A 12274-nucleotide genomic window follows, 5' to 3' on the forward strand; every position below is an offset into this window, starting at 1 on the left:
GCGTCAACTGCCACCTCCCACACCTTATAGCAATCTTTTCTAAATCGCTTTGCAACTGATACTGGTCTTCGGATGACCTTACTAGGCTGTAAATTACAGCATCATCTGCGGACAACCTAAGAGAACTGCTCAGGTTGTCACCCAGGTCATTTATATAGAGGTCCCAGGACGCTTCCCTGGGGAACACCCGATATCACTTCAGTTTTACTCGATGACTTGCCGACTGTTACTACGAACTGCGACCTTCCTGACAGGAAATCACGAATCCAGTCGCACAACTGAGACGATACCCCATAGGCCCGCAGCTTGTGAGGAACGGTGTCAAAAGCTTTCCGGAAATCTAGAAATGCGGAAGCAACTTGAGATCCCCTGTCGATAGCGGCCATTAATTCGTGCGAATAAAGAGCTAGCTGCGTTGCACAAGAACGATGTTTTCTGAAACCATGCTGATTACGTATCAATAGATCGTTCCCTTCGAGGTGATTCATAATGTTTTAATACAGTATATGCTCCAAAACCCTACTGCAAACCGACGTTAATGATATAGGTCTGTAATTCGACGGATTACTCCTACTACCCTTCTTAAACACTGTACAAGTCTCAGGTCAGATATTTACGACGGAACAGTTTTATGTCGTCATTGGGTGCAATGAAGACGACGTGAGTGGAGGGAAGACAGAAAGAGTGAGAGACTCTCATCAGCAGGAGCACGTCATGTGCCGGCGCCGAGTCTTGCCGCACAGTACAGTAAGGTGCCATGGCGTGACGTCACGTACCCGCCCCCGCGGCGTCAGCGAGGCAAGAGTGGGAGGGGCCGCGTGGTCGCCCTCTCCGCCGCAGCTTTGCTGGCCCGGCGGCGACAGCCGGCAGTGCGTGCCCCAGCTCCGCCGCGGCCACTGCACGCTCCACAGCGCAGCGCGGCTCAGCACGGCTCAGCACGGCTCAGCATGGCCCTCGCGCACTCGGACTTCCCTCACTGGTTCGCCGCGCCGCCAATCCTCCACGCTCCGGCCTTTGACCCCGCCGCCACCTTCCCGGAGTTCCACAATCAGCTCCAACAGCATCAGCACACAGGTCGGTTTCTGCCACTGTCGAAGCGTCTACTTGTGCGAAGCGTGTTCTCATCCCCTAATCTGTCGGTACACGGACCGTGCTGTCGAACTTTAACGTTGAGCGTGCCGAGTTCGACGTGCTGCTGAACGCTCAGGAACGATTCGACTCGTGCATACGGTACGTGGGCCCCAACGTGGTATACCAAACACCGACTCAAAGGAAGGCCTCGGCGCTTGTTCGTGACGTCACGTCAGCTAGGCACTGCGAACACCTGGTCTGTTGCGGCACAAACACCTGGGCGTGCTTATCACTATAAATCTCTTATTTTTGGACAAAATGTTCGGTATTGCTTTGGATTCTGCAGTTTTATTTAGATGAAAGATTTTATTACTATCGTAAAGCTACAAATGAAGATCATAGTTCTGTATTACTGAATCCTGTCGAAACAAACGTAGATCTAGAATGAAATTTTCACTCCACAGCGCAGTGTGCGCTGATATGAAACTGCCAGGCAGATTAAAACTGTGGCCAAGCCATCTCTCCGCAATATCCTTTCTTCCAGGAGTGCTAGTTCTGCAAGGTTCGCAGGAGAGCTTCTGTGAAGTTTGGAAGGTAGGAGACGAGATACTGGCGGAATTAAAGCTGTGACGACGGGGCGTGAGACGTGCTTGGGTAGCTCAGTCGGTAGAGCACTTGCCCGCTAAAGGCAAAGGTCCCGAGTTCGAGTCTCGGTCCGGCACACACTTTTAATCTGCCAGGAAGTTTCATATAAACGTAAATCAATATGAGATGCCTTGCCCCATTGCAAGCTTCGGAAATTTTATATTCAAGTCCCTATATTTACTTGATCCATTTTGTTATCGAAACTTACCCCAACCCCCTTAAAATGAACTAGTTTATTTATTTATTTATTTATTTATTTTCGTTTGACATCGTCACTGGAAATGTGAACTAATTTACATGTGTAAATGTCCAACTGTTGCCAGTCATCAGATTACAGTCGTTTTCAACGAAAGGAATTCTAAACAGGAAACAAAATAGCTTAATACATCGAAAATACTGCTGAGCTTAAACTTTTTTAAACATGCACATTAGGAAAGAAAAATATTCCCCTCTTGCAACTGAAAGGAGTTACTTTATAAGATAAAAAAAATTTATTTGCTAAAACAAGTATCTCTCTTTTGCCTCTTCTTCTGTCCCCAATTTCCTCTCCCAACGTGTACAATCACAAGATATTTCATTAACACTGAGTGCTCCTCACCCCATAGTCAACCAAGATACCTAAAGAAGAGCACCAATATGTTCATAGTTTCTTGTATAAGCAACCCAGTACAAACGTAACTTCCTCAGATTTACAAATAAGTTAAAGAACACGAATTCTGTTGCTGCTGGACCATGAAGTTGTTTTTATATGCCAGTCTTTAAAACAGGTCGAAATTTAAGTTCAGGAGTACACTATTTGTTAAGAAGTGTAATGAATTTCACAATTAATTGATTGTAGATATGCCGGCCAGAGTGGCCGACCGGTTCTAGGCGCTACAGTCTGGAGACCCGCGACCGCTACGTCGCACGTTCGAATCCTGCCTCGGGAATGGGTGTGTGTGATGTCCTTAGGTTAGTTAGGTTTAAGTAGTTCTAAGTTCTAGGGGACTGATGACCACAGCTGTTAAGTCCTATAGTGCTCAGAGCCATTTTTGATTGTAGTTATCTCTCAGAACAATGTGTGTTGGTCAACTACCGCCAATAGCTTCACATTTTCCTGTGTCAGAGCGGGAAACACCACCATTGTGAGTATGCCTGCAACAGACCTGGCGTTCGCCGTGCCTAGCTGACGTGACGTCATGATCAAGCGCCGAGGCCTTCCTTTGAGTCGGTGCTGGGTATACGCGATCGCAACGCACTCCAGCGCAGCTCAGGGATGTTTCTACTTCGTAAATCACACTGTTTACTCAACGGGAGCGCGTAAAATTCCCACGTTAGCTCTATTAAAACGCACATTTCCTCCATCGTCCACGAAAAGGAAAGTACCATGTCCAATCAATAAGGACACAGGCTTACAAAAGTTCCATTAGAAACAGTGCGGTACAAATTTGGAATAGTTCTATGCATAACATAAACATTATTTCATCATTCCCTTGTGTGATGACCTTAGGTTAATTAGGTTTAACTAGTTCTAAGTTCTAGGGGACTGATGACCATAGATGTTAAGTCCCATAGTGCTCAGAGCCATTTGAACCATTTTTTCATCATTCACACATTTTAGTAAAACCCCAAGGTCAGTCTTAATTGATCACTGTTCCTACCCAGTAGCAGAATCTTTGGATGTGAATTACGAAGCGTAAAAGAAAAACGAGCAAAATATCTTTATACAAGTAGCGCAAGCTGTCCTGTAGATTAAGCCAATCGAACAAAGTCACCCCTCAAAAGGTGAACTTACAGTTACATAACATCAAATATTATAGCATATACTTATATTAAACTAATAATAAAGTGTTGTTGTGTTGTGGTCTTCAGTCCTGAGACTGGTTTGATGCGGCTCTCCATGCTACTCTATACTGTGCAAGCTCCTTCATCTCCCAGTACCTTCTGCAACCTACATCCTTCTGAATCTGCTTAGTGTAGCCTTCTCTTGGTCTCCCTCTACGATTTGTACCCTCCACGCTGGCCTCCAATACTAAATTGGTAATCCCTTGACGCCTCAGATCATGTCCTACCAACCGATCCCTTCTTCTGGTCAAGTTGTGCCACAAATTTCTCTTCTCCCCAATCCTATTCAATACTTCCTCATTAGTTATGTGATCTACCCATCTAATCTTCAGCATTCTTCTGTAGCACCACATTTCGAAAGCTTCTATTCTCTTCTTGTCCAAACTATTTATCTTCCATGTTTCACTTCCATACATAGCTACACTCCATACGAATACTTTCAGGAATGACTTCCTGACACTTAAATCTATACTCGATGTTAGCAAATTTCTTTTCTTCAAAAACGCTTTCCTTGCCATTGCCAGTCTACATTTTATATCCTCTCTACTTCGACCATCATCAGTTATTTTGCTCCCCAAATAGCAAAACTCCTTTACTACGTTAAATGTCTCATTTCCTAATCTCATTGCGTCAGCATAACCCGACTTAATTCGTCTACACTCCATTATCCTCGTTTTGCTTTTGTTGATATATATCCTCCTTTCAAGACACTCCATTCCGTTCAACTGCTCTTCCAAGTCCTTTGCTGTCTCTGACAGAATTACGATGTCATCGACGAACCTCAAAGTTTTTATTTCTTCTCCATGGATTTTAATACCTACTCCGAATTTTTCTTTTGATTCCTTCACTGCTTGTTCAATATACAGATTGAATAACATCGGGGAGAGACTACAACCCTGTCTCACTCCCTTCCCAACCACTGCTTCCCTTTCATGCCCCTCCACTCTTATAACTGCCATCTGGTTTCTGTACAAATTGTAAATAGCCTTTCGATCCCTGTATTTTACCCCTGCCACCTTCAGAATTTGAAAGAGAGTATTCCAATCAACATTGTCAAAAGCTTTCTCTAAGTCTACAAGTGCTAGAAATGTAGGTTTGCCTTTCCTTAATCTTTCTTCTAAGATATGTCGTAGGGTCAGTATTGCCTCACGTGTTCCAACATTTCTACGGAATCCAAACTGATCTTCCCCGAGGTCGGCTTCTACTAGTTTTTCCATTCGTCTGTAAAGAATTCGCGTTATTATTTTGCAGCTGTGACTTATTAAACTGATAGTTCGATAATTTTCACATCTGTCAACCCCTGCTTCCTTTGGGATTGGAATTATTATATTCTTCTTGAAGTCTGAGGCTATTTCGCCTGTCTCATACATCTTGCTCACCAGATGGTGGAGTTTTGTCAGGACTGGCTCTCCCAAGGCCGTCAGTAGTTCCAATGGAATGTTGTCTACTCCGTGGGCCTTGTTTCGACTTAGGTCTTTCAGTGCTCTGTCAAACTCTTCACGCAGTATCGTATCTCCCATTTCATCTTCATCTACATCCTCTTTCATTTCCATAATATTGTCCTCAAGTACACCGCCCTTGTATAGACCCTCTATATACTCCTTCCACCTTTCTGCTTTCCCTTCTTTGCTCATAGTCCACATCTGCCCCTGGAAATATCTTACAATTTAGAACCTGGTTCCTAAATCTCTGTCTTACCATTATATAATCTATCTGAAACATGTCATTATCTCCAGGCTTCTCCCATGTATACAGCCTTCTTTTATGATTCTTGAACCAAGTGTTAGCTATGATTAAGTTGTGCTCTGTGCAAAATTCTACGAGGCGGCTTCCTCTTTCATTTCTTTGCCCTAGTCCATATTCACCTACTACGTTTCCTTCTCTCCCTTTTCTTACTACCGAATTCCAGTCACCCATCACTATTAAATTTTCGTCACCTTTCACTATCTGAATAATTTCTTATATTTGATTATACATTTCTCCAATTTCTTCGTCATCTGCAGAGCTAGTAGGCATATAAACTTGTACTACTGTAGTAGGTGTGGGCTTCGTATCTATCTTGGCCACAATAATGCGTTCACTATGCTGTTTGTGGTAGCTTACCCGCATTCGTATTTTGCTATTCATTATTAAACCTACTCCTGCATTACCCCTATTTGATTTTGTGTTTATAACCCTGTAGTCACCTGACCAGAAGTCTTGTTCCTCCTGCCACCGAACTTCACTAATTCCCACTATATCTAACTTTAACCTATCCATTTCCCTTTTTAAATTTTCTAACCTACCTGCCCTATTAAGGGATCTGACATTCCACGCTCCGATCCGTAGAACGCCAGTTTTCTTTCTCCTGATAACGACATCCTCTTGAGTAGTCCCCGCCCGGAGATCCGAATGGGGGACTATATTACCTCCGAAATATTTTACCCAAGAGGACGCCATCATCATTTAATCATACAGTAAAGCTGCATGCCCTTGGGAAAAATTACGGCCATAGTTTCCCCTTGCTTTCAGCCGTTCGCAGTACGAGCACAGCAAGGCCGTTTTGGTTAGTGTTACAAGGCCAGTTCAGTCAATCATCCAGACTGTTGCCCCTGCAACTACTGGAAAGGCTGCTGCCCCTCTTCAGGAACCACACGTTTGTCTGGCCTCTCAACAGATACCCCTCCGTTGTGGTTGCACCTACGGTACGGCTATCTGTATCGCTGAGGCACGCAAGCCTCCCTACCAACGGCAAGGTCCATGGTTCATGGGTGGAGGAATAATAAAGTATCAGAAGCTAATAAAAATGCGAATGTTATGAAAAAAATTTTGGAAGTGTTAAGACGCGAACCACCGCCCTAACAAAAAGTCAGACAGACGCTACTCATTACGCTTTTTTTAAATTGATCTGATTTTGTTCGTTTTAGTTCGTAGTATCTGCTGGGGGCGGACGTCGCAAGACGCCCGTTTCAGTTCGTCGTTGATCCACTAACTCAGTTTTCTTATTACAGAAGGCACCTAACCCTTTGACCGAACACGCTTTTTTTATCTCATTTTGTTCGTTTTTGTTCGTTGTATCTGCTCTGGGCGGACGTCGAAAAAAAGCCATTTCAGTTCGTTGTTCATCCATTAACTCAGTTTTTTTATTACAGAGGCCATCTATCCCTCTGACCGAACACGTTGAGCTACCGTGCCTGCAACACGCTGAGTTACCGTGCCGGCTAGCTAAACCATCAACTGCCACTAAGCGTTTAATCATATTGTCTTACCCCTTGCTAAAAACGTTAATCGTAGATAATTATGTTGCAAACTGAAAATCTGATTATAACAAATTGTACCAAGAACAATGCGTTTTTGGTGGATCTTCAGTTTGTCGCTGCCTTCAAATAGCCTACTCTCATAATACGCAAGTCACAATAATTCTTTTGCCACAAATATGATGTTTCTCATTATTTTACTGGAACGAATCACACAGCTAACAACGGGTTTTCCAGTAATTCTCAACCTGCTGGTGCTCAGAAACGGCATATATACATATAGGCTTGAAATGAACGCCAATATGCCGATCTCGTATACATGTTGGGCCCTAATGAACGTGTAGGAATCACGACCGCCCCATATTTAAAGCCGGAGTTGGATACTAGGGGACACTGCCCGCTCGCGAGACAGCTGCTCTCACAGTATGTGCCTACTCAAGTATGGTACTTGTTCGCAGGATCTGTGACGCACAGAACTAACTACATTATTACGAACGTCCAGTATACAACAGAAACAAACGTCACACCGTATGCGTCACAAGCAAGCCGGAACAATGCTTTCCATTTTGTTGTTACGTAATAAGATTAATGCAAGGAACGCAAGAATACGAAAAGGTATTTTAAGGCATAAGAGGAGTAATTTTTATGTTCCCTGATTTGTGAGTGGAAGCAGAAGCGGAGATATTAATAGTGGTACGAAGAACTCACTTCCAAACACTGTCCAGGAAATCGCAGAGAGTGCTGCAATGTCTATATGTAAATACAACAGCCTTTATTGTTTTGACAATGAATTCGAGAAGTAAGGTACTAAAGAAATTGCAAATGGCCCAGATGGCTCTAAGAACTATGGTACTGAGCATGTCAGGTCATCGGTCCCCTAGACTTAGAACTACTTAAACCTAATTAAGGACATCACACACATCCATGCCCGAGGCAGGATTCGAACCTCCGATCGTAGCAGCCGCGTGGTTCCGGACTGAAGCGCCTAGAACTGCTTGGTCACAGAGGCCGGCAGAAATTACAATTCATACGTAGCTGTTTATTTGAGTAGATCATGAACTTTTTTTTTACATTTCAGACGTGTTACGACCCGTGGCTCTACCCTTCATTCGATCCCTGCGAAACCCTACATTTCAGGAGGATAATGCACGACCGCATGTTGCAGGTCGTGTACGGGCCTTTCTGTATACAGAAAATGTTCGACTGCTGCCCTGGCCAGCACATTCTGCAGATCTCTCACCAGTTGAAAACGTCCGGTCAGTGGTGGCCGAGCAACTGGCTCGTTACAATACGCCGGTCACTACTCTTGATGAACTGTGGTATCGTGTTGAAGCTGCATGGGCAGTTGTACCTGTACACGCCACCCAAGCTCCGTTTGACTCAATGCTCAGGCGTATCAAGGCCGTTATTACGGCCAGAGGCGGTTGTCCTGGATACTGATTTCTCAGGATCTATACACCCAAACTGCGTGAAAATGTAATCACATGTCAGATGTAGTATAATATATTTGTCCAGTGATAACCCGTTAATATTTGCATTTCTTCTTAGTGTAGCAATTTTAATGGCCAGTAGTGTATAAGGCCAATGCGATCGCTGCACTGAATGTGGCAAAGCATACCGTTAAATACGGAGATTCTTAGCGTAACACCTCTGAATCTGCAGTAATTCAGTTATCGAGAAAATGTAGTACGTGATACAGAGGTGCAGAAGTTCTCCTTGAATTATTCCGACCTTGTGCCCCGTCCCTAGAGAGAAGATGGCCCAGTTTGGTGGGTGTTACATAAGGTATTAATTACTGCAGTCCTGACTGCGTGACCGGGCCTGTTGAGGAAGGAGTACAGAGAACGCAGAGAGTGGCAGGCAGGCTGCTATCATAGCTCTGCATCTGGTTGCTGCCCCTCCGTGCAACGACCTAAGTGCCGTAACGGCCAGCTGCGAGGCTTCGTCGTTCTCCCACTGAGAGATCGATGGTTCTCCATGTTCCACATAATTGGGATGTTTGATCCAAACGCAGGTTTTGATTAGGTTTAAATCAAATTTTTAAGGGGAGGTTTACTATCTTTGGCCCGAAAAAAGCATGCTCTTGGAGAATTTTTTTCTCGGGATGTGTTATAGATATCAATGTCAGATTTGGTCAAAATGTTTATTGATATTTCTTCTAGAAACTGGAATTTTTTTCACCATAAATGTTGAAGAGCAAAGGCGGACGTGGCGTCGGAACGAAACAAAATTTCGATGTAGACCTCCACGTGTGGTATGTCACAGGTCAGCCGGCTCGTCTGAAATGAAAATTCAGTTGACGTTAGCGAAGTATATAAGATTATCTCTCTTAAGTTATTTGGACCATAGGAAACTAAATGGCGCCCATTTGAAAAAAAAAATGTTTTTTTTTCATGGGTTTTTCTACTTCGTCGTCCAACTAAAAATATTTATAGTTGATGGATCGGAATAAAAGTGGTACAACTGCTAGACAATTTCGTTAGCTTCGTCGGAAACAAAGACTCTTGACAATCCGTTCAGTAGTTTTGTAGTTACCATACCGCGAGATAAAAAAAAAACTTTACGAGAAAAACGCGTTTGATGTTTTGACTACATATTAATGCAATATTATGCAACGTACGTTCAATCTGCTGTTCCGGGTCCATAAACTAGTCCTTCCTCTTCCTCATACAGGGCGTTCTGTCCGAACTGGGTCATCCTGCGCTGCTTCAGAGCCGCTCGTACGGCCGGTGACATTCGGTTTTCAGCCACTTGAAGCCGGAGGTCGTCCGAATGCTTGGCGAACTGCGTCGAATGGAGTCCCAGGGTGACGGACATCCTTGTCATGGTCTTCAGATTTTCTCAATATCCTTCGTTGAAGCTGGTAACTGCCAGGAAAGATTCAATCTCCACATTCTTCGCACCAGAACGCAAATTCTTGAGGGCTAACTTCGAAACACACGCGTTCAAATCTACATTTGAATTTTGTGTGTTTCCTCCCAAGCCCCACTACAATAACTGGTCCTCCGAAAAAAAACTGCTGCTTGAAAAAGGCCGATTTCAGGCAGGTTCATTTTTTGTTCAACCGCTAATAACAAACACTTCCATTGCGTATTCGGAAAAACCGTTTCAGGGGTAGATTCTGAGCACTATTATGGATCCAAAAATGCAATTTTTTTTTAAAAAAACGATGTTTGGAACCAAAAGACAGTAAACCTCCCCTTAACTATCACTTATTTTTTTCTCCTGCTATAAAAATTCTTCGCTGATTTTATAGTCCAAAATCACAAGTGCATACCACACTTTTGTTAACGGACAAAATGTCGTTCAGCACGCAAGCGACTGCATGCGCCACCTAATATACTCCAAAACGCTGCGCAGAAAACATCATTTTCCGGGGCCCATACCTCATGTTCTATTGGGAACAGAAAGGTAGGCTGAAGTCTTTTGAATATTTGGACAGACTTTGGGTTAGGGAGTATTTGTACACCCAACAGAAGCATCGGCTTTCTGTAACTATCCTACAGGACAGCGTCAAAGTTTCAACTTTACACAATTCTCCCAGCTTAGGCAAATGGAGCAAATCGGTTGGTTTTTAGCTTTAGATGTGACCTACGGCGCGTCTTAACGGGCTTATGGAGGTAGTACTTAGTTCATGGTTGCTTCCAGAGAAAATACGAAAAACATAGTTTTTGTGTACCAAAACCGAACCGCGTATATACGCATCAAATCGTTATAATTTTTACAATATATCCCTAAGATGCCGACCTCAAACAACGTTGGAAATATTCTTGATATCTTTATCCTTTTCCGAGATACATAGGGTCAAAGCTACCGTAACTGTGTACATAATATACGCTTGAAATATCGGGAGTGAGGCGAAGAAGTAGTTTACAAAGTGACATAGAACAGAGAAATAGGCTATAAAGTGTCTCCTTTATCATCAGAATGGTACTGGGAAACCCGTGTTGAAGTACTGAAGCATATGTAAAAGTTTTGCGCACTTCTAATCCTGCCTGAAATGTAAAATTAGTTTTTCGTTATTTCAGTCCCGCCTTAGTAAACTATCAAAATTTTACTGACTATCGCAGCACAATAAAGGCGAATGTGCTCGTGTTTAAAAGATTCTGACTGAAAAGTGGGAAACCATCTACCTCTTTCTATATTCCACAACACCTTCAAAAATTTTCCCTAAAATTTTTTGCACGCAAACATATTCGCTCTTTTTTCGTGCTGAGAGAGAAAGGAGACAGTGTTAGTGCGAAAGAGACGGAAAAGCAATAAATACTAGAAGTTAGTAGATACGGGTTGTGGCAAGGTTCAAATGGCTCTGAGCACTATGGGACTTAACATCTGAGGTCATCAGTCCCCTAGAACTTAGAACTACTTACACCTAACTAACCTAAGAACATCACACACATCCATGCCCGAGGCAGTATTCGAACCTGCGACCGTAGCGGTCGCGCGGTTCCAGACTGACGCGCCTAGAACCGCTCGGCTACAGCGGCCGGCTGTGATAAGCAAAGAGTGAAGTACACAATGGTAGTGTGAGAGGAAGATAGGGACACATGTCAGTGGAACATAGTTGACAGCTACAGAGAAGTGCTAGTAAAAGAATGAAGCAGGAAGAGAGAGGTAGTGGCATTGAGAAGAGACAGCAGCAGTGGGAAGCTATGAATGAGATAGTAGCAGTAAGAGAGAGTAGGAGGGAGGTAATAACAGTGAGAGGAGAGAGTAGTAGTAGCACAGAAGGAAGGAGACTATGGCTGTGGGAGAGGAGACAGTGGCAGCTGGAGAGTCACAAAGAGATAATGACTGCGAATGGGCTGAGTGAGTGAGTGAGTATGGATGGGCATTTGGGAGTGGATGTGTATGAGCGACTAGTGGGTAGGAGAGCTTGTGCGCGTGAGATGTGAGTTACGTATCAAAAACAGCGCAAAGGTGCTGAGGAAGTTAGAATGAAGCAGCTGGTGCCCCATTTTCAATCCGAGTCTTTTAAACAAGCATACTCGCATTTTTTGTGCTCAGACAGGAGCATTTTTTCGCTGGTTAAACTATCCTTGGGGACATTATACGAGGGTCGGTCAAAAAGTAATGCCTCCCATTTTTTTTCTTCTTAAAAAAAATTAAGTTAAGTGAAAAATTTGAATTTGGCGCCATTCCTCAAACCTTCTTCTGCAATCCACTGCAGTAGTAACTTTCTGTGTCAACAGGTGGCAGCACAGCAGAAGTTTGTAAGATGGCCGACATCGATGTTCGTTTGAGACAGCGTTGTGTGATTGAATTCTTGAATGCAGAAGGTGAAACGCCCATACGCATTCATGAAAGACTGAAGAAGGTGTTTGGTGTTGTGACAGTGGATGTCAGCACTGTTAGACGATGGGTTCGTCGTTGTAAGGAAGCTGAAGGGCAAACACCGTTGACTGACGAAAAGCGGAGCGGCAGGCCGGTGAGTGCAGTGACTCCACACAACATTCAGCAAGTTGATGACATCATTCGTGGTGACCGTCGGGTGACTG

At 43.8% G+C, this 12274-nt stretch overlaps 1 protein-coding gene across 1 annotated transcript in view; it reads left to right on the forward strand.

The window, feature by feature from the left end:
* Positions 1–846: 846 nt before the first annotated feature.
* Positions 847–12274, forward strand: part of LOC126335515 (protein yellow-like) — a 127138-nt gene continuing 115710 nt past the window's right edge. The window contains exon 1 of the mRNA XM_049998873.1: positions 847–1074. Within this exon, the coding sequence (XP_049854830.1) occupies positions 948–1074 (127 nt within the window). The 5' untranslated portion in view covers positions 847–947. The remainder of the gene's footprint in view (positions 1075–12274) is intronic.

Source organism: Schistocerca gregaria, chromosome 2, assembly GCF_023897955.1.
Source record: "Schistocerca gregaria isolate iqSchGreg1 chromosome 2, iqSchGreg1.2, whole genome shotgun sequence".
Classification (NCBI taxonomy): domain Eukaryota; kingdom Metazoa; phylum Arthropoda; class Insecta; order Orthoptera; family Acrididae; genus Schistocerca; species Schistocerca gregaria.